The sequence below is a fragment of the Carassius gibelio genome, chromosome A7, assembly GCF_023724105.1.
Source record: "Carassius gibelio isolate Cgi1373 ecotype wild population from Czech Republic chromosome A7, carGib1.2-hapl.c, whole genome shotgun sequence".
Classification (NCBI taxonomy): Eukaryota; Metazoa; Chordata; class Actinopteri; order Cypriniformes; family Cyprinidae; genus Carassius; species Carassius gibelio.
In genome coordinates this window covers 36650263-36673149 of record NC_068377.1, presented here as the reverse complement: position 1 = coordinate 36673149, position 22887 = coordinate 36650263, and the positions used below count along the sequence as shown (strand labels likewise).

Genomic DNA, 22887 nt, shown 5'->3' with positions numbered 1-22887 from the left:
TTATCTCAATATAATGTGGCCCACGATGAGAGATTGAGTTTCTAGTTGTTGCTGCGGTTTTATTTCAGTACAAGTAATTGTAAATGTTAAATAGTGAAGTGTATGAAACGCCTATCCATCATTCCTCTCTGTATTTATAGTTACTGATAAAATAATAGCCACAAACAGTACAATCTGCTATTGGAAGATGTTTAAATATTCCCTATGAATTCATTTAAATGCACTCTACCGTTTAAAACTAAATTACATTTTTGAGGGAATTCACATTTAACTGATTAAAATCGGCAGTGAAGATGCTCTTTTTGAGCTTGCATCAAATAAAAAAGTACTGTAGTGAGTGTTAGCTGTAGTAAATGAACATCTGGTGGAGGTTGCAGTGTGGTGAAAGACTCCTGGTCTCTAGACGATGAAGACAGCCTCACCCAGAGCTCCCTGACAGATGTCAGTACGAGTTGCTCCATCAATGATGAACTGGGGACACTCACAAATCTCCTGAAAACACACACAGGTGATGCTAGATTAGATTTAACATTTATCCTGACGAATCATTTCAGCTCTGGAGCATCCCAAGGCAACAGGCACATGATGTGTTCATGTAAAACCATGCACTGATGAACTGACTAGAAGACATGAAATCCTGCGGGAAGTCGACTGTAGAGGTGACCCGTCACATCCTGAAGTGCACTCAAATGATCAGACGTGTAAAGAGCATGAAGAAAGCCATGAACAAGTGAAGCGTGATTAAAAGAATAGTTCACCCAAAAATCAGAACAGATGTGGAGAAATGTAGCATTGCATCACTTGCTCATGAGTGGATGCTCTGCAGTGAATGGGTGCCATCAGAATGAGAGTCTAAACAGCTGATAAAAACATCTCAATAATCCACACCACTCCAGTACATCAGTTAATGTCTTGAAGTAAAAAAATTCAGTGTTTGTAAGAAACAAATCCATCAAGACATGAACTACAAACCGTTGGTTTCTGGCCAAAACATCTATAATCCATAATAACGCTTCCACCAGTGGAAAAGTACATCCTCTGTCGTCTCTCACAACAAAATACACCCAAAGACTGCTGTTCTGACTTGTGAAAGGTGCTTGATCTGTGCAGACTTCTCTCCTGATTCAGACGAGATTTACTTTTTCACCATTATTATAAATGATGGACTCTTATTTTGGATGCAATGGTTTGAAGTTAAAACATAATAATGGATTTGTTTCTTACAAACACACAGCTTTTGGCTTCGCAAGACATTAACTGATGGACTGGAGTGCTGTGGATTATTGTGATGTGTTTATCAGCTGTTTGGACTCTCGTTCTGACGGCACCCATTCACTGCAGAGCATCCGCTGGTTTAATGCTACATTTCTCCAATTCTGATGTAGAAACAAACTTGACAGATGATTTGACAGTGAGTACATTTTCATTTTGGGGTAAACTATTCCTATAAAATAAGGCAATTGGAAGAGACGTAACAGGAAGTAACAAGTATAAAAAAAAAAAAAGTAGTATATAGTAAACAGATTCAAGACCACGCATCTGACCGCCTCGACCCTCGCGGTCAGCTCACCGTCGGTCTCATCCACCGCACACCATACATCTTGTAGGATTCTGAACCCAACTCATCTAATCCCAGAGAAGAGGTGCTGGCTGGGAACAGAGGGTCCTCAAACAGGGTCCTGGTCTTTTGGCATTGGGCCCTGAGCGAGCCGTAATCCTGGCCCAAGTACTTCACAGCGTTGTGGTTCTGTCCCAAACCTGCGCCCCGGTCCCACTGACTCCTCAGCTTTGCTGCCATTCCTGTGGCGTAAATGGGCTCCATGTTCTCGCCCGCTTTACTGTGACTGGCAGACTAACACAGGACGTAATCTCAGACAGCCAATGAGAACGGAGGAAGGGGAGGAGACGAGCCAATCACAACCCAGGAAATGAGGACTAGATGAAATACGTTGATCTTGAATCAGTGGGGAAGATGATGTTGGGTTGCATTTATTCAATCAGTGTCAATCAAGTCCTGGAAAAGAGAAGGGTCTTCAAAAGAATTATAATATTATAAAAACTTTTTAGCTTTTTTTTTTTTTGTCTGAAAAAAAACAAGTACAAGAAGAACACTGGCACTAATGCAACAACAAAAAAAGAGCAACGGTTTTTCTTTAGTTATGTTTAGTTTGGTATTTGGTTTGTGCAGTTTATATTTCTGGCTTGTCACAGAAGATTATGGGAAATGAATCTTATATATATATATATAAGATATATATAAGATGTTCAATATAAGTTCTTTTCCAGCCTCATTTTTTACTTGACGTGTTTCCAACCTAGAAAGTCAGGACTTCAATCTTACAAACACACAGTTTTTGTCTTCTCAAGACTTTGACTGGAGTGGAGTGGATTATTGTTTTTAACAGCTGTTTAGACTCATTCTGACGGCACCCATTCACTGCAGAGGATCCAATGAGCAAGTGATGCGATGCTACATTTCTCCACATCTGATGAAGAAACACACTCATCTACATCTTGCAATACAGTGAACAATGGCCTTCCTTTCCCTCCCTTTATCTCTTTAAACGCGTTTAATGTACCTTCCCCCTCCTCTTCATTCTCACAATACTGTAATCTTGAAGTGCTGCATACTCACCGTTCAGATTCATGCTATCTTCGTTTGTTAAGCCATAAACAAATATTAGCCGAGTCTGTGCCCTTGTTCAGGTTTAACGCTGAAGCTCACTAAAACCTGATTTAATTCTAAACTGCATGTGGTAAATGCTGTCGCTTCATCTTACTGGTGTCTTTAGTTGTAGTTAAATGAACTGCAGTGGTTGTGAACACACTGACACGAGTGTCATCCAAACAGAAGAGAGAAATTGTGATGTGGTGCGTGAGATCAGTGGAAAACTGAAGGAGCGCTGCCAAGACTGTATTAAACTGCAAATGTGCTTCATGCTTTCATTAACCCCACGAATCCACCCTCATGAAATACTCATGATATCATCCGTTTCTGGTGATGAAGTCACTCAGGCCTGAAGTTATTAAACAAAAGCTTGTAAAAATACTAAACTAAATATTAAAATTGTCTCTAATGGGGATGTGAACATCAGTTTCATAGTTCTCTTAAGACTTTCTCTCTTCTCTTTCTTACTATTCAGATGCTTTTTTAATTCTAGGATGGAGTCCCTCACACAAGCATGATTTTATTTGGGGGTCTGTGGCATCTAAAAGATTAAATAACACTGCAAGTTTCTCCAATAACGTTATTAAAACACAAGCACCATGCGGCCTGGGTGTGGATTTTAGATCAGAAATAATAAGGTTATATATGGGCAAACAAACAGCTCTTGCTTTCATCACTTCCTGTGACTTTCAATAAACCCAGACTGATTACAACAGCAGACCATGTGTATATGCTTTAATAACCATGCATGCATGCATGCATTCAGTTTCAAACTCATCAAAAGTTATGAAGAAATCCATGTAAATTCGGTCGGATTGTAAAAAAAAAAAAAAAAGGTTTAAAGTGATTCAACTTCACGCATTCACACACATGGACCATGATAAAGGATGATTTAGCAGTTTAACAGCAATGCATGCATGCAAACAATATTAGAGCTCATAACAGTCAGTTTTAAAGAAAAACTTAAGAAACTGCAAAACAAGGAAATGAAGTTCACACACCTTTTGATGTTTTAAACTCAAAAAGATGTTAGAAGTACTGGCTGATATTTTATAACGCAACGTTCACGGAAAACAAAACTGTTGTCAGTAACACAGGTGTAAAACTATAAAAGTGAATGAGTCGTTCGCACGGATACAGACAGGATTTATCTGCAGACAGTGCATGAACAAATATTAATAAATCCTCAGAACTTCTGGAGTTCGTGAAGTTTAACGTCTTACCCCTGATTTCACCTCGCCATCAGCACAAACGCCCAGCAGATCCAGCGCGCGGCTGCGCAACGCTTGATAAATGCGACGCTCTCGCTGTAGCGGATTAGCGCATGACGTCGCACCCAGTCGGTCAATCAAAGAGCGCGTTTACGCGTTCGACGCGACGCAACAAAACTAAAACGCTACACTGTAAAAATTATTGTGATTCGAACAGTAAAAGACTACAAATGCTACAGTAAAAACCTATTAATTGGTTATCAGTAAGTTTCCATACTATATACTGTGAATAACTGTGATAAGACTACATTTAATGTAATTTTACAGTAAAATACTGTTAAAATTACACTTTTTGGAAGTGAAAAGAAAGTCATTGTATAGCCTAATTTACAGTCAAAAAACATGAATTGACACTGCCAGAATTCCCTGCCTGACACTTATCTTTTATGTTTATATATATTATTTTAAAGGAAGAGAGTGAAATAAATGAACTAAGCTTTTAAGTCTGAAAACTGAAAAGAGCCACGACCAGAGGAGGTACTGACTTTAGAAATGCTGAAATTAAAATTTAAGCAGTAGATTTATGTGAGTTTCAAATGACAATTTGCCATCAAGACAGATACCAAGATATTTGTAGCATTCAACATAATCAATCTCAGAGCCATGCGATGAGAAAATCTTAGACAGATATTCAACATGTGGTGGATTTCTGTTAAAAAGCATACATTTTTATTTTATTTGTATTTAAAAATAAATGAAGACTAAAGAAAGCACGTTGGATGCACGTAAAACTGGCCTGCAATAAAGATAACGCAGTCGTAAAGGAAAAACTAAATGTATAAATGATAGTATCATCAGCATATAAATGCATGTGCAGAGAATCACCTGCGGCAAGTGCAATATCATTAACATAAATATTAAAAAGTACAGCCACAGTATGGGATATAAAGGAACTAATTCATCCAATCCAGCAGATTTATGAATATCCAGGTTGAGCAGTTCCCCAAGTACATCGGTGTCTTGTATCAACTGAAATAAAAAGAGGAAGGACATATAAGGCAGGTGAATGAATGCACAAAAGATGACTGGAGAACAAGAAGTACCTGAACTATTCTCGTAGGCATACCCAGCATTAACTAAATGTCTGTTAAATGTATCAACCATTTTGGATATGTCTGTGTTAAACAACACCATCATATTTAATTACAGTGGGCAAACGAAGAAATGTTTTCATTTTCCATTTCCATTTTGATGGTAGGCCTATTCCTAAATTTCCGGGGGGTTTTCAGTTTCAATCAGTTTAACTTGATGTACTAAAATAAAGTTAAAACTGAAATAAAATATATGATAAAAGCATCTACCCATGTTTTAAAAAATAATTACAAATGATAAACACACAATAAAATACTAAAACTTCAAATCAAGCTGCGAAACGTAATGAACAACAAATCCCATGAGAAACTGCGTCTTTCAAACACCAGAAGAAGAAGAACTGCGTCTTTCCCGTGATCCCTTGCGCCGGAACGCGTTGTGGTTTGTTTCGCAGAGGTTCATCATGGCTAGCGACGGGCCACCGGGCGCTGATTCAAATCTAGACTTTAACACATGGACTCACGGCGAGCTGCAGTCCAAACTGGCCGAGTTTGGAGCACCTAATATGGGTGAGTTGAAAACGTTTTACTGCGGTCGTTGTGGCGGAGTTTGTCTCGGTTTTTCTTTCGTTAGCTAGCATTAGCCGCTTAGCCTTTTAAGCTCCCGTCTGCTGCTCAGGCCTTAAGTGCACTGAACTTCGCCTACTGCATTCAGGTGCATCTTAAACAAAAAAGAATGTATTGGAAAAGTTCATTATGTTTTCTTATTTAATAAAAAAAAACGTATATATTCTAGATTCATTGCACACAAACTTGCATTGATGTGATCAGCTTGTGACGCTGCTGAGTCAATGCTGTTATTGAAGCCCATGTTTCTTTGATTGCGTTCTTCAGCTCCTCTGTATTTTTTGCCTCTTCACAATACCCCATAGATTCTCTGTGAGGTTCAGGTCAGGTGAGTTGGCTGGCCAATCAAGCACAGTGATATCGTGTTCAGCAAACCACTATGAAGTGTTTTTGGCACTGTTGAATCGGCTTTTCCTGACAATCTTCCCAAGGCTGCAGTCATCCATGTTGCTTGTGCACCTTTTCCTTCCAGTCAACTTTCTAGGAATATATTTTGATACAGCACTCTGTGAACAGCAGCCCTTTCAGTAATGACCTTCTGTGTCTTACGCTCCTTGTGGAAAGTGTCGATGATTGTCTTCTGGACAACTGTCAAGTCACTAGTCTTTCCCATAATTGTGGTTGCATGTCCAAAACTGGCCCAAGAGGTACTCCGTATTAATAATCAAGCTCAAAGTGGAATATTCTCATTTTTTTGAGATGCTAAATTTATTTTCATGAGCTGTAAATCATAACCATCAGAATAAAATAAACACTCTTTAAATATTTCAGTTTGTGTGCAATGAATCATAGAATATAAGAATTGTTGTTCTATTTGTTTTATTATTATTAACAAATAATACAAATAATACATTCTCCAAATTACAAAAAAAAGACCTTTGCCATGATATTCAAAACCATTTTTTTAGATGCTCTTGTTAGTAAATGTTTTACGGGAGACTGTGTATCTATATTTATTTGGGTAGTAAAAACGCGTTTGGCTGTAATTAACGTCAGCTGTTTGTTTGTGTGGATTCTATACACTCCAGCACACATTAAACGTGTTTAATTCAGTCCAGTGGTGTTTATTATATCCATTTATGCTTTCTTTGTTTTCAGGTCCCAGAGAGGAGCTCATAGACCGACTGAAATCTTATGCACAGGTCAGTTATATTCAGGGTTTTTTCACTGCAGATCTGCCCTTAACTTGGATTTCCTTTTATGAACATTACGTTTATTTCTTCTGCAGTCTGGGATGATTTTAACTAAGCCGAACATGGCCGGAGATGAGAAGAGCATGACTACGGTACTGCCATGTTTCCTGTATTCTCTCTGTTAGTTGTGTTTGCAGTGGCGTGTATCACTGCTGTATTTCCTGTATTGAGACCAGAGCGTGTTGTGTGTCTCAGATGCCAGGTCTGCCACCGCTGCCCCCGATGCCCTCAATGCCTCTGCCTCCAGGAATGAACATGATGCAGGCCATGAACATGATGGGGGGTCCTCCACCCATCCACATGGGCATAGAGCCGCCGGGCATGATGCAGCACGACGACAGAGCCACGCAGGTGAGATGGAGAGACAGCTGGGTGTAGATTGCGCTGCGATGACGACCTCTTTTCTGTCAGTGCGAGTCATTAGCGCTGCATTAGAGAAACATCTGACAGAACAAACTTAATGAAACCGCGCTACAACCTTCTCCAAGCTCAGAACAGATTCACTCAGGAGCCAGTGTTGATCTCGATACACTGTTACATCACACGCATTAGAATTCAGCACAGACTTCTGTTATAAACCGATCAAACAGCGCTGGCATTGAAAACCAGAAGTAGTGATGCTATAACTATAAGTCACTATATAAATGAATTTATTTCAGGGTTTGAACAACCTTTTGAGAGAGAAATTCATCTTTTTCCAGCGCTAAAGCTCTAAAAATGATTCAAATTAGATGTTATTTTTAATGGAATGACCTAAATAAGCTTTGTGGTAAACAAACACTAATGTACAATGTTAAAAACAGACATCAGTGACCAGTGTAACCAGTAGATGGCAGCGGAAGAGCTCTCATTAGCTCATGAGTCGTTCATTTACACTTCTTTATAGAATATCAAATTATCAAGAAATCTAATTTTGGACTTTTTCTTGCGTATAAAGTAAGAAAAATCACAGAGTGCCTTGAAGAACAAACCTTTCTTCAGTTTGTGACTGAATCACACCTGTGCTTTGTTATTAAAGGTAAAGTGATAGCAGTTTAAGTAGTTGTTTATAACTGTGTGTGTGTTCAGGGTGAAGCACGAGTGATGGATGAGCAGGAGCTCCTGGAGCAGCAGAAACGGGTGAGAGAATACTACTTCCTGTTCTTAACAGAGCTGCTGAATTTCAAAGGATTTGTCATACTGCACAAACATTTCCAGCTGTATGATTCTGAATTATTTTCTAACTTCTTGTTGTACTTACCTGTGCACATTCTTCTAGTACACACCTGTTCATCTGAATATTTCATGTTTAAGTCTATTGTATACGTCCCAGGCTTCTTTCTTTTGTCTTATCTCTGTTCATCTTTTCTCATATACTCTATAAATAATTGCATAGTCTGTGGAGCCGACCTGATTTACCTTTCACCACTGGTTATATATTTTCAATATAACTGTGAATCTAACAAATAACCTCTTGGATCTATGGAGCACACATTGAATTGAATCAGAAGTAACAGTAAAGTCATTGATAATATTACAAATGATTCTTACTTTGAATAAATGCTTCGCTTTTTAACTTTCTGTTCATCGAAGAATCATTAATATTTTTTATTTTTTTTGTACAATTTCCACAAAAATGTGACATTGCATATTCTGTGATGTAAATTGTTTGTTAGTATTGTCGTTTCACTCCTCATCTTCAGCCGTTTCTTCTCTGGTTTGGTCTGAGTTCTTCTGAAGCATATGTTTGTCTCGTCTCAGGCTGCTGTGCTTCTGGAACACGAGAGGCAGCAGGAACTTGCTAAACTCCCGCAGGGGGCGGCCCCAGGCCCCAGAGGACCTGAACTGGGACCCCGTCCCAACCTCCTGCCCCCCATCCCACCCCTCAGAGGTCAGCCTTCACACACGGATTCACTGTGATGCTTTCATTAACAACAAATCACGCTGACTGGATGTCTTTTATTTTAACAGTTTTTTCATGCACCAGTCAGTTTTGATTAACCTTTCATAAAGAGTTTTCAGAATAGTGAAAAGAAAACATTAAAAACAGTTTTTGCACCTGTAGATTTTAATTGTAATACAGAACCCCCTCTATAAAAAAAGTATTTTGCAAAGTGAAAAGAATTTTGAACCTGGCTTTATCTGTTGAGTTTTATTTTATACATATTTGATGCATGTTTGCATATTTAATCGAATGCAAAGTTAATAAGATAATTCTTTATTTGCATACTTTAACATAACATTTCAGGAATCTTATAACACAAAAAGTTTGCTTTGCTTAATGTGTTCAATGAACTGAAGGATTATGGTTTATCTTTTAGTTTCTTTCTTTTTTTGCCCATTTCATCTAATCTGTTTTGCCTTTTAACTAGACTCAATTTAAAATGACTACAGCTGTTTTTAATCAGGCTGATTTTCCTGTAGTAAACATGATTTCTGTCCTCCTCTAGTTGGGACTCAGAGTGGCCCCGCCCCTCCAGGGGTTTCATTGATGCCCCAACCTGTCAATCAACGACAGAAAGTGCCGCCTCCCCCGGGAGAAGACGGCAGAGAGGTATGAGAGCCTGAGAGGCTGGATGCATGATCAGATGAGCTCCTCTGTTCAGTGATCCTGACGCGTGTGTGTGTGTGTGTGTGCAGCCGTGGCAGGCTGAGGAGGTGGGCATCGGGCCGAAGATCCCTCAGGCTCTGGAGAAGATCCTGCAGCTGAAGGAGATGAGGCAGGAGCAGCTCAGCATCGCTCCTACAGGTCACTATCCTCCTCCTCCATCATAACAGTCATACTGATGAGATGATGAGCACTTGAGCACATCAGGTCTAATCACCCGCTGGAGAAACACTGCTTTTACTTTTGAGACTCCACAATTAATGTAGTCATAATGAAGGTTAATGCTTGCAATTATTTCGTTTAATTAATTTTGCACAGCTTGTGCTCAGTTATGTGTTTTTTATGCATGTTTATTGCATTTCTCTTTCTGTAATTCATTAAATGAACCCTCTGCGCTGTTTATTCAGAATTTATTCAGCAAATCCTAGCTTCAAAGCTTTCGTGTCCTTTCAAAAATACAGTGAAAACTGTGAAATACTACAATTTTAAATAACTATTGTCTAGTGTAATGTAAAAATGTAATTTATTTCTCTGATCAAAGCAATATTTTCAGCATCATTCCTCCAGTCTTCAATGTCACACTAACCTTCGGAAATCATTATATGTTGATTTGATGCTCAAGAAACATTTCTCATTATACCAGTTAAAAAAATTTTTGTTTTTTTTTTATGATTCGTTAATAAATGGAAATTCCAAAAGAGCCATATGATTTGAAACAGAAAACTTTGGTAACATTACTGTTGTATTTACTGTCACTTTTGATCAGTTTAATACATCCTTGACAAATAAAAGTATTCATTTCTTTAAAAAATAAAATTAACTATACCTTTCCCATCATTCTCGCTCTTGCTCATTGTTGTGTTAATGTAAAAAACAACTTGTCTTTTGTAAGACATGCACACATCTACACAGTGTGAACTCATTTGTGTGTGTTGTTTGGTCCACAGAGGAGTATGATGATGGAGACGCCAGTGAGATGGACCTGAACCGTTCCTCTGCCCTGGGATACTCCGATGAGGACGACCAGAGCGGCCTTTCTAAAAAAGACGTACGTCTCCTCGCGTCCCCAGCGTTTGTGAGTCTGTTCTGCAGACTCTTACTGAATTTCTCCTCGTTGACTTCTAGAAGAACCGCAAGCGCAGGAACAGGAAGAAGAAGAACAAGAAGAAGCGTCAGGAGGAGCAGCAGCAGGAGGAAGAGAAGAAGAAAGAGGAGAGCCGTGACAAGGAGAGCGAGGTGGAGATCGAGTACGTGACGGAGGAGCCCGCCATCTACGACCCTAACTACATCATCTTCAAGAGGATCTTTGACACCTTCAAGGTCAGAGGAGCAGAAATATGATGGAGATGAACGTAGTGTAATGCTAAGAGTCCAGAAAGATCCGTTTGTGTTTGGTGTGAGAAAATGAGAAGAATGAAGCTTGTTTTAAAGACTGAAAATAACTCCCATGTTTTGATGGATGTGCCATTTGATGGTTTTCTATCCCAGCTGACAGATGATGTGAAGAAGGAGAAGGAAAAGGAGCCAGAGAAGCCTGAGAAGCCCGAAATCCTTTCTTTCAAGAAGAAGGGGTTTGAACTGGAGAGGAAAGACAGCGATGACAGCGACGAGGTGAGTTACAGGCTTTGTGAAAGTCCTCCAGCCCTGATGATGTTCCCGTCTAACCCCTCCACTTCCTGTGTGACAGGAAGTCAAGAAGGACATGCCCAAGCTGTCCAAAAAGAAACTGAGGAGGATGAACCGGCTGACGGTGGCAGAACTCAAACAGGTTACAAATGACACTTTCCTGTTTCTTTTCAAAATTCCTCCTAAAACACTTTAGTTCAGTTCAGTGTGTTTAGATTCAGATGCACCGTTTAATGAAAGAGGAAAAGGGTGCTTTTAAAATATCTACTTAATGGAGTGGTTCAAGGTCATCCAAGATATAGAGGAGTCTGTTAGTTAAGCCTATCATTCCCAAAACATGTGACCCTGGAGCACACACTTTAGTCGTCCCGGTGGAAGTGCTGGGTATTTTCAGAGCTAGAGGCAGGTGCAGCTGAATGATGATGTTTGTGCTCCTCTGTCTCTCAGCTTGTGGCGCGTCCAGACGTGGTGGAGATGCATGACGTGACGGCGCAGGAGCCCAAGCTGCTGGTTCACCTGAAGGCCGCCAGGAACACTGTGCCTGTGCCCCGTCACTGGTGCTTCAAGAGGAAGTACCTGCAGGGCAAGAGGGGCATAGAGAAACCCCCGTTTGAGCTGCCCGAGTTCATCAGGAGAACCGGCATCCAGGAGATGAGAGAAGCCCTGCAGGAGAAGGTGATGGCATGCCACCAAAACAGGAAGCTGCACGACGGTTTCCAACATTGATGATAACCAGAAATATGTCTTGAACGCCAAATCAGTATATTCGAATGATTTCTGAAATGTATTTTAGATTAAATAAATGCAGACTTGCATATTTGTATAGAAAACTTAATATACTACTATAATTGCATATGCATATCCGATGCTTGTTCATACAGTTGTTAAACCAAAGTTCATATAAGCAGATTGTCTTTTCAGTCTTCATACGAGAGCGCGCTTGAGTGACGCTTATAATACAGTGAATCTGTAACGGTGTGTTTCCTGCTGCTGTCAGCTTCACACACGTCTCCGTGTCCCTGCAGGAAGACGCCAAAACCATGAAGACCAAAATGAGAGAGAAGGTTCGGCCGAAGATGGGGAAGATCGACATCGACTACCAGAAGCTGCACGACGCCTTCTTCAAGTGGCAGATCAAGCCCAAGCTCACCATCCACGGGGACCTGTACTACGAGGTGCGCCTGCGTCACCTGATCATCCCGTCAGCTTGTGGAGCACAAATAACCCTGCTCTGCTTGTTCTGTGTCAGGGTAAAGAGTTCGAGACGCGTCTGAAGGAGAAGAAGCCGGGCGATCTGTCTGCTGAGCTGCGGGTGGCTCTGGGGATGCCCACCGGTCCCGTGAGTGCTGCATCCTGCACCTAACTCTCATTTATTTCTAAGTCTTCCTGTGTGATTTTAGCTGTGTTTTTACAATGCATTGGTCTCCGCAGAACTCTCACAAAGTTCCTCCTCCGTGGCTGATCGCCATGCAGAGATACGGTCCTCCACCCTCGTATCCAAACCTGAAGATCCCCGGCCTCAACGCCCCCATCCCTGAGGTCAGACACACAGGACACAGATGTAGACCTGGTTAGGTCATGTAAAGCTCCACGCTTCATACTACCTGTGTGTGGGTGTTTCAGGGCTGTTCGTTTGGGTATCATGCGGGCGGTTGGGGTAAGCCTCCTGTGGACGAGACGGGCAGACCACTGTACGGAGACGTGTTCGGCACCAACGCCATAGACTTCCAGGTGAGAGAACTACACAGTCATGTCCTGAACATACAGACCCCTTTACACGAGACACCTCGACCTGTGAGAGGATAAAGTGCTTTATTGCTTTCACAAAAAACAAAACCAATATGAAGGACACCCTTTCCATTCTGTGGTTTGGTTTGCCTGATCATGCTGACAGGCCAAAGCAGAGGAGGAGGAAGTGGACCGAACCCCGTGGGGCGAGCTGGAGGCGTCTGATGAAGAGTCGTCTGAGGAAGAGGAGGAGGAGGAGGAGAGTGACGAGGAGAAACCAGATGAAACGGGCTTCTTCACTCCTGCAGACAGGTGCCGCTCATCTCTGGTTGAGTGTGTGTGTGTTTGAGACGTGATGGCTCACAGATGTCCTCTCTCTCTCTTGTTGTTTGACAGTGGCTTGATCACTCCGGGCGGCTTCTCCTCCGTTCCTGCCGGCATGGAGACGCCAGAGCTCATCGAGCTCAGGAAGAAGAAGATCGAGGAGGCCATGGACGGGTGAGGAGCAGAGCCAAACTGATGGGCTCTTCTTTTCTGAATGTGAAAAATCTTACCATATTTGATACATCAGACTTAAATGTGACCCTGGACCACAAAACCAGGGAAAAACCACACTTTTTTAAATTTTTTTTTTATTGAGGTTTATGCATAATCTATAAAGCTGAATAAGCTGTTCATGTATGGTTTGTTAGAATAGGAGATACAACTATTTGAAAATCTGAAATCTGATCATACAACAAAAAAAAACAAAAAATCAAAGTACTGAAAATATCAAAATCACAAAGTCATCAAAATGAATTCTCAGCAATGCATATTAATGTTCAGAAATAAATTTACGGTAGTAAATTTACAAAATATCTTCATGGAAAATGAGCTTTACTTAATATCCTAATAATTTAGGGCATAAAATAAAAATGTATAATTTTGACCCATGGAGTGTATTTTTGGCTATTGCTACAAATATCCCTGTGCTTCTCATGTTTGGTGCTCCAGGGTCACATGTAGTCTGATATAGTGTGAGTATAGAGGAAAAAACACCTCTGTTATATTCAGATGCTGATTGGTGAACTCTCATCACTTCAGATAAGAGCGTCTCACTGCTAGTGTAACTGGTGTGTGTGTGTGTGTGTTCAGAAACGAGACGCCTCAGCTGTTCACGGTGCTGCCGGAGAGGAAGGCAGGGGCGGTCGGAGCCGCTATGATGGCCTCCACACACATCTACGACATGTCTACGGTACGACTGTGTGTCACAGCTCATTCTCAGAGCAGCTTGGTTTTGATAAATTCTTGGTACATCCTTAAAGAAATGCACAGGAACTGAATGCACACTTTCACTTGAACATCCATGTGCATTTAAAAATGATTTCTTGCTGGTTTAAAAGAGTGTACATTGTGTGCATTAGGCATCAGTTTGAACAGATCTTTATTTTAATGAACCAATATCAATTTATAAATTCAATTTTATCCAAGTCCTCCAGAAATCAAGGTAAGCAGTGTTACTTTTGATATTAAACAAAATCTGTGTTTTCAAATTCTATCAATTGAACCACAAAATACAGACAATAAATGTGTTGATGCTTTTTATGTGACGTGACCCAATCGCTATATACACCTCGGTTCAATTGGGACATCAACAAACTATCTCCACAGCTTTACTAGTTACAGCATGAAAGAAACCTGAATGAACATTAAAAAGTGTTGAAAGAAACTGAAAAAACTTGCTGAAAAACAAGACTGACATCTTTCTGTGGTTGAAATACTGACTGAGGTCAATTATTTCAACTACGGAAAGATGTCAGTGAAACGGCTTGTAAACAATGTCAACTCACATTAAATGTATCTCAGGAAAGCCATTCAATATGCATGAGCTTATTTAATTAGAAATATTTAAAAACTCTAGAGGAACTTTTTTAAATTGGTGCACAATATTACAAAATCATTATATTTATACTTGACCTGCTAGCGAGTCTTCATTACTTCATGTATATTTGATTAAATCTGTCATGAAAACACGTGTGCATGCTGCCTCCGTCTGATTGTGTGCTGTGGTCCGTGCAGACGGTGACCAGTCGTAAGGGTGGAGTCTCGGTGCTGGGTGGAGACTCTCAGGGGGTGGAGGTGGCTCTGGCGCCGGAGGAGCTGGAGCTGGACCCCATGGCCATGACGCAGAAGTACGAGGAGCACGTCAGAGAGCAGCAGGTGGAGAAGGAGGACTTCAGTGACATGGTGGCCGAGCACGCTGCTAAACAGAAGGTGAGATCAGATGGAGTCGCATCAGACAGTCATCAACCCTTCGCTCATATTGCAACGCAAAATCAAAAACAACAAGTTATTTCTTTTGCGTTAATTAATGTGCATTTGGATTTTGTGTTCTTCATTCCCATTACTGTAATGAATAATGGGGGTTATACTTATGAGCTCATCATCTTTGTTCAGAATCGTTCTTATTGAATGACCAACAGCTTAAAAAGACTCCTTATGATCTTCTTCATTTATTAGTCTCTTTAGACAAAAGCGTCTGCTGAATAAAGAAATGTAAATCTAAAATCAGACAATTAAAGGAATGAACGTTCTGATATGATGTACCTTATTTTACTTTAATACTTTTTTGTAAAGAAAATATATTTATTTTTGTATATACACAATTTGATTATATACACAATTTATAAATGTAATTTATAATTCATAAATTTTATTTTTATTATAATTTTATAATAAAAATGTTTTTATTACAAAGATATTAATGCATTTGTGTTTACATGCATAAACAGATTTTTATTTATTTATAACTTTTCATTTTTTGTCTAAAAGTGCTTAATTGCTATGAAAATCAGTGTTATTTTCATTAGGCTTGACTTTCTTTATGCAAGTTTTCAAATCTTTCCATAATTAGATTTTTAGGTAAATATGATCTCTGTATGTTTTTGAAGTGCTTTGCAGTGGATGCTATAATAAATGATGAGCGGATGCTATCACAAAAATATAGAATAAAAAATAGTAAGGATTCTAAAATCAACATATTGATTTCTGCACCAAATGAATGCAATAAAGTTTGAGTAGAGCCATTTAAATGTCTTTTGGTGTTTTGTGTACATCTATGTTTGTCATTTGTGTGTGTGTGTGTGTGTGTGTTGTAACCCAGTTTCCTAAAATGTTTCTTCTCTCACAGCAAAAGAAGCGCAAGGCTCAGCCGCAGGACTCACGCTCTGGAGCCAAGAAATACAAAGAGTTCAAGTTCTAGCCCTGCGGTGTGACTCCTCCTTCATTTCTTTCATTTCTTCTTCCTTTAACCTGCTGGTGTCGTGTAGAAGCCCTTGTGTTTGTACTTCACATGACACTGAGCGACGGTTTTCATTTATGCTTGATGTTTTTGTAAATAAAATGCTAGTCCATGACAAACAGATGTTAGTGTTTTATTTCTTTACATTTCACCCCCTTCTGTCTTGCTGGTTTATGAAAAGCTTCTTTTGGATTCCTGCTCCTGATTTCTTGGTGAGTAGGTGTGTTTCTGTAAATGAGTCTGCAGTGGTCCGCTCCGGCCAGCAGGGGGAGATCTGTCAGGAAGTCTGACCCTCGCCTGATGTCTGGGATCTGTTTTGACCTAAATAACACTTTCACTTCCACTTGAACTGAGTCCAGAGCAATCTAACACGGCTTCTCAGACAACAACACACTCATTTCCCCTCAAACACACAGACTGAATGAGCTCAAACACGTCGTGGGCAAGATCCAGTTTGCCTCATTCCAGACGTCTTCATCTCAAGGGTTTGAACATCGTCTCACATCTTCATCTGTTTCGTGATCTCATGATTAAGTTATGCTGTTTCTCACTGAAGTGAGTTCTGCGCCGCAAACACCACTCACATTTCTTTCTGGAAGCCCATTTCTGACACAAAAGTAAAAAACTAATTGTGCTTTGGTAAATCACAATTAAAAAAATATAATTATTATCCAAGTTATGAGACATGAAGTCATAATTAAACATCTAAATTGTGACGTCATAGATATGAGATAATAGTAGGAATTCTGAAGAAAAAAAAAATTAGTCAATTTTGACAAAATTATGATTAAAAAAAGGGGGGGGGGGTCTAAATTATAAGAAATCAGATATGGCATAAAAAGTAAATATTAGGAAAAACTTGAAATTATGACAATTTTAATTATAAGATGATACAAAAATTCCAAATTATGACAAAGTGGATATTATGAGATAAAGCCATAGTTATGACAAGAAATTACTAAAAAATGTATAATTTAAGTTATAAGTTATGACTTTATTTTACTGTTTTCAGAATTTCAACTTGTTTAATAATTATGACTTTCATAAGAATGACTCCTAATTATGACAAATCATAATTTGACTGTCATAATCACAATTTTTTTTTCATGGTTTTGACTTGATTTCAGATTTTTATCTCATAATTTCGATTTGTCAATAATGACAATATCATAATTTTGAAGTATGTCATACTCATATTCATTTATTTATTTTTTATATGTGGCAGAAATGGGTTTCCATGTATTTGACATAAAAGTTAGACGATCCTTTAGTTGTTTTTAATGCACTTCTGAGCTGTGATGCAAGCCAGTGTAAACCCAGTGTATTCAAAGCCAGATTGTAATGACTCAACTAATTAGCGGTTTTATTTGAATCCCCACAGGCCAGGAAGCTTACCTTCCGTTACAATCACACAACATCGTCAGCATCCTAAGGCTGTACTCGTTAAGAGATAAAGTCATGAACACACACACACACACACACACAGATCTCAGGAGAAGCCCAGCTGTGTCATGTGCTGGTCACACTCTCTCCATCAGACGCCTGCAGGCAGCATGAGCTGATAAATATAGATGTGTTTTCATCACCAGCCTCTTCTGTGGGCTTCCCACTGCTCACCGGACAAAGACCATCTGTTTGCCTGAACAGGTGCTAGAGAGGAATCTTATGTTTGAGCTTGACCCTCAGTGCTGATGAGGTGGACGAGGTGTGTATTAGGACAGGACAGGATCACTCATATCCAGCACACTGCTGCAGTAATCCAGGCTCATTATGATGTGACTGATCACATGACCAGCTCAACTGAGCAGGTTAGGGTTAGCGATGACCTCAGATGACCTCAAGCAGGGTTGGTAATTTATTCAAATACATGCTAATTGTGCACATTTTGACTTGGGCTGGCATGTTAATTATTCATATTAAAGTAGAAATGAGTTCAGGCCTTTAATTAAGTTTTTAACCAAGACACCTGATACAGTTACTGATATTTAGAGTGCATGTTGACTGAAAGATGGATTTGTAAATATATATATTATGTAATAATACATTTAATAATACAATAATTTGGTTTAATAAACTAATTGAATAATGAGATGTGCAGAAAAAAGGAATAATGCATAAAATTATCTTTTTTTATTTTATAAGTCAATAATCATTTAAAAAACTGATTAATTAAATTATAAATGTATACATTTCCTAAAAATGTGAGTGTCATATATATATACACACACATACACACACACACACACACATACAAAAAATACATAACACACCTTAAAATAAATAAATAATAATAATTCATGTATCAACAATATTTTTCAATTTTATCAACAATAAATATAAAATATTATATATATATATATATATATATATATATATATATATATATATATATATATATATATATACATATATATATATATTATAGATAGATCAATATAAATATATTTATAAGGTGAGTATATTTTGTGAGTGAGTGAGTGAGTGAGTGGAAGTTTCAAATTTCAATATTTTATTCAGAATACAACACAGATGACATCAAATGTTTAAACTGAGAAAATGTATCATTTTAAGGGAAAAATAAGTTGATTTTAAATTTCATGGCATCAACACATCTCAAAAAAGTTGGGACAAGGCCATGTTTACCACTGTGTGGCATCCCCTCTTCTTTTAATAACAGTCTGCAAATGTCTGGGGACAGAGAAGACAAGTCGCTCAAGTTTAGGAATTAGAATGTAGTCCCATTCTTGTCTAATACATGCTTCTAGTTGCTCAAATGTCTTAGGTCTTCTTTGTCACATCTTCCTCTTTATGATGCACCAAATGTTTTCTATGGGTGAAAGATCTGGACTGCAGGCTGGCCATTTCAGTACCTGGATTCTTCTTCTACGCAGCCGTGATGTTGTAATTGATGCAGTATGTGGTCTGGCATTGTCATGATGGAAAATGCAAGGTCTTCCCTGAAAGAGACGATGTTTGGATGAGAGCATATGTTCTTCTAGAATTAGGATATACCTTTCAGCTTTGACAGTGCCTTTCCAGATGTGTAAGCTGCCCATGCCACACACACTCATGCGACCCCATACCATCAGAGATACAGGCTTCTGAACTGAACGCTGATAACAACTTGGGTTGTCCTTGTCCTCTTTAGTCCGGATGACATGGCGTCCCAGTTTTCCAAAAAGAACTTCAAATTTCGATTCTTCTGACCACAGAACAGTTTTCCACTTAAATGAGCCTTGGCCCAGAGAAAACGCCTGGATCATGTTTAGATATGACTTCTTTTTTGACCTATAGAGTTTGTGACGGAGAATGGCACGGTGGATTGTGTTCACTGAAAATGTTTTCTAGAAGTATTCCTGAGCCCATGTTGTGATTTCCATGCAGTGCCGTCTAAGGGCATCCAGTATAGTTTTCTGGCCTTGACCCTTACACACAGAGATTGTTCCAGATTCTCTGAATCTTTGGATCATATTATACACTGTAGATGATGAGAGGCTCTTTTTACACCCAATCATGTTGCAATTGACCCAATGAGTTGCAAATTGGTCCTCCAGCTGTTTCTTATATGTATATTTATCTTTTCCGGCCTCTTATTGCTACCTGTCCCAACTTTTTTGGAATGTGTAGCTCTCATGAAATCCAAAATGAGCCAATATTTGGCACGACATTTCAAAATGTATCACTTTCAACATTTGATATGTTATCTTATATTTTCTATTATGAATAAAATATAAGTTTATGAGATTAGTAAATTATTACAGTGTCCCAACTTTTTTGGAATCGGGTTTGTATAATATTAACACTTATAATGCAATATAAATAATATATTTTTTTTTGGATAAACGTGTTTATTTTAAATACAAATAATAATAATACAAATCATTCAAAAACAAACAAACAGATATGTCTCTTCATCAACCTCCTCCTCTCTCTCTCTCTCTCTCTCTCTCTCTCTCTCTCTCTCTCTCTCTCTCTCTCTCTCTCTCTCTCTCTCTCTCTCTCTCTCTCTCTCTCTCTGTCTCTCTCTCTCTCTCTCTCTCTCTCTCAAGGGCTGGTTTTGAGGGCTCGTCTTTCACAAGAGGCGTTGCTCTTCGTCTGTAGCGCTTCTCTGCGAGCAAAACACAAATTTCCGCTTCCTGCAACGGTAAACAAGTAGAGCAACTTAAGAGTTTGACGGTGAACGGCGGGTGCGACTGTCGCGATCAGCAGAACCGAGCCTCGGTCCTCGTGGACGGATGATTGAGCTGCAGTAGAGGATCGGTGCTCCGACAAACCGTTTTATTCGGGTTTTCTTCATTGTTTCCAAACATAAGGTTCCTCCAGTATGTCGGATCGGGGAGGGCTCCCGAGGACTGGAGGCGTACCGTCTCCGCAGCCCTCCAAACCGGTGGCGATCACCTCCAATCGGCCGGTGCACATGAATCTGTACGCCACCTGGGAAGTGGACCGATCGTCCCCGAGCTGCGTGCCGAGGTAAGGCGCCTGTCCGCCGGGGAGGGAAGCAGCGGTGCACCGCCGAATAATTCTCGAGGTTTCCTTGACATTTATACACATAAAGGACAATGCATTGAGGGAACAAGATAGTGGATACAGCTAGACTTAATTAAAGAATAACATTAGCCTTGACAGATTTCGGCACAATAGCTGTGTGTCGCGGTTTGCAGCGAAAGCGAAATGAAGAATGATCGGTGGTTGAATCTGAACGCGACAGTGCGGTAAAAGACAACCAGAACAACTTATGCTTAACAAAGAGAGCTGGAGGTGAACTGTTCAGACATGTAGGGCTTCGTGTATTATATTCCAGTCTGTCAGTGGTCTGGGACATGTGTCTGGAATGCTGGCACATGAACTGTAGAGATGCTTTGTGTTGCAACCTGTTGTAATGGACTAATGGATATTTAACATTACCGATACTGGTTTTTTAATGACCCGTGTTAATACATATCATTATTGTTATTAGCAGTAGTAGTAATAACAATTTCTAAAGAAAATTATTGTTGTTGTTATTATTATCGGCACTATTATTTCCCCCGATATTATGCTCTTATCGGTATTCCCAATATTGACGAACTAAGAACCGATTTTTCCCCTAAATGGGTAATAATCATGGTTAATCTTATTCGTGCATTCTATTTAATCGTGTGAATTTTCTAAAATAAATGTTCGGAATGCTAAATTGTTGTGAACAGATTTGTGAAATACCGGTTTGGTACGTTAGGGTTTCATGCTTATTCTAAATTGGGAATGGTTTGGAATTGCTTTGGGATGCAGGCCGATGTATTAACTGTAGAGCTTCATGCTTTGTATTCTCATCTGCTTTTCTGGAAAACATTGGCGTATATTATAAAATGGAGTATCCCGATTATTCTATATTGGAGTATACCGATATTGTAATTTATGACCTATAGTTTTGCAGAAATTATTATTACTTCTACAAGTAGTATTATTACCCACATATCATCAGTAGACCTGATATTGACAAAACCAAGAACGGATATTAATTGATGTAGCCTAAATATCAGGAAAAATATCTTTGCCCATTTAGTAAATGTAATCCTAGTTTATCCTATTCGTGCATTACATTCCATGTTAGGAATAGTCAGAAATATTTGTAATGCTAGATTGTTGGGAATATATTGGTTTAATAATAATATATCCTAGAAATGCTGGTTTAGCATGTGTATAAATCAATGCATTGTATTCTAGATAGGGATTGGTATGGAAATGGCTGATTGTTGAGTTTGATGTGTTGTATTCCAACCTGACATTCTGGAATATATTTGAGTAAAGGATAGCGATTATTATCATGACCCATACTGATGCATATATTTATTTATAATGTTTTATTGTATTATTATTGTTATTGTTATAACTGCTCCCCAAATAATGCCATTTATTGGTAGACCCAATATTAGACAACTGAGAACCAGCATTGTTGGGATTGTTGAGAGTAAATCGTTGGATTGCTGAATTGTTTGGAATATATTGGCATATTAGATCCTAATATGCACAGGGATTCATATGTTTTATTACTGGGTCTTGTATATATTGGCTGGGGATGCTGCATGGTAACTGAAGAGCTTCATGCTTTGCATTCCAACCTGGTGGTCTGGAATATGTTGCAGTTTTGTGGTAGCTCTAGATGTTCCGGTTTAGAATGTGTGGAGATTCATGCATTCTGTTCTAAATTGGAAACAGTATGGAATTGGTTTGGGATGCTGCCATGGTAACTAGCGTTTCAGGCTTTGTATTCCAGCCTGGCACCAGCGTTGCATTACCCTGCATTTGTGATCAGGTGAAGATTCACGGGTCAGTGTTCAAAACAATCGTTCCTCTTGAAAGCCAGTACTCCCTGCTGCCTGTTGTTTTCGCCTGGAGTTACATTTATGCATTTAGCAGACGCTTTTATCCAAAGTGAGTTACAGTACATTCAGGCTATACATTATTTTTATCAGTATGCGAGTTCCCTGGGAATTGAACCCACAACATTTTGCACTGCTAAATGCTCTACCACTGAGCCACAGGAACACAGTTAATATCGGCTACGGGTACAGACATCACAGACACGTGAAATGGGTGTCCATTGAAGCTAATTGGCTTATTTGTATTAAATATGTATTGATGGAGCAATTGGGATAGATCTGGGTTGCACGGCATGTGGTTGTGTTTTGCATGGCATCACACTGCTGGTATTGAAAGGAAACTCTAAAAATAAACCAAAATATTGATCGGCTTGTTGATGTTTCGTGTTTGGCCAGAGCTGATGGCTGTATTCAAAATGTAATACATTAGGGAAAGAGCATGGCACTCTCCTTACCTCTACTATCATCTTGCTCGGGACTGCTATTAAATATTAATGTGATCTTGTATTATGTT

The 22887-nt window shown here is 39.2% G+C and overlaps 3 protein-coding genes across 10 annotated transcripts in view; 2 read left to right on the top strand and 1 right to left on the bottom strand.

The window, feature by feature from the left end:
• The window catches only part of LOC128017418 (calpain-1 catalytic subunit), a 213335-nt gene that overhangs the window by 9193 nt on the left and 181255 nt on the right, over nucleotides 1-22887 (bottom strand). For 2 of the 8 annotated variants that reach the window (XM_052602802.1, XM_052602810.1), the window contains exons 1-2: nucleotides 1571-2031; nucleotides 423-492 (exon numbers count right to left, since the gene is read on the bottom strand). In XM_052602802.1, the coding sequence (XP_052458762.1) occupies nucleotides 423-492; nucleotides 1571-1822 (322 nt within the window). In that variant the 5' untranslated portion in view covers nucleotides 1823-2031. Of the gene's footprint in view, nucleotides 1-422; nucleotides 493-1570; nucleotides 2032-3891; nucleotides 4012-22887 lie in introns of those variants that run through there. The other 6 variants (XM_052602803.1, XM_052602805.1, XM_052602808.1 and 3 more) reach the window with 6 other exon arrangements.
• LOC128017414 (splicing factor 3B subunit 2-like) lies at nucleotides 5373-16130 on the top strand. The gene is made up of 22 exons (XM_052602792.1): nucleotides 5373-5540; nucleotides 6696-6739; nucleotides 6826-6882; nucleotides 6986-7141; nucleotides 7859-7909; nucleotides 8531-8660; nucleotides 9220-9323; nucleotides 9410-9518; nucleotides 10325-10425; nucleotides 10503-10697; nucleotides 10866-10988; nucleotides 11065-11145; nucleotides 11451-11678; nucleotides 12029-12178; nucleotides 12253-12342; nucleotides 12435-12542; nucleotides 12627-12734; nucleotides 12898-13043; nucleotides 13128-13229; nucleotides 13866-13965; nucleotides 14790-14984; nucleotides 15901-16130. Exons 1-22 carry the CDS (start codon nucleotides 5435-5437, stop codon nucleotides 15970-15972), a joined length of 2556 nt encoding a protein of 851 aa, XP_052458752.1. The 5' UTR covers nucleotides 5373-5434; the 3' UTR covers nucleotides 15973-16130.
• Nucleotides 20085-22887, top strand: part of LOC128017412 (phosphofurin acidic cluster sorting protein 1) — a 47520-nt gene continuing 44717 nt past the window's right edge. Inside the window, exon 1 of the mRNA XM_052602790.1 lies at nucleotides 20085-20484. Coding sequence (XP_052458750.1) covers nucleotides 20336-20484 — 149 coding nt within the window. The 5' untranslated portion in view covers nucleotides 20085-20335. The remainder of the gene's footprint in view (nucleotides 20485-22887) is intronic.

What these genes read in the sequence shown, in the direction of transcription:
- LOC128017414 (XM_052602792.1), top strand. Translation starts at nt 5,435, where the DNA reads ATGGCTAGCGACGGGCCACCGGGCGCTGATTCAAATCTAGACTTTAAC. An exon ending in GCGGCCTTTCTAAAAAAGAC is followed by an intron (nt 10,426 to 10,502) that starts GTACGTCTCCTC and finishes GTTGACTTCTAG; the next exon opens with AAGAACCGCAAGCGCAGGAA. An exon ending in AGCACGCTGCTAAACAGAAG is followed by an intron (nt 14,985 to 15,900) that starts GTGAGATCAGAT and finishes CTTCTCTCACAG; the next exon opens with CAAAAGAAGCGCAAGGCTCA.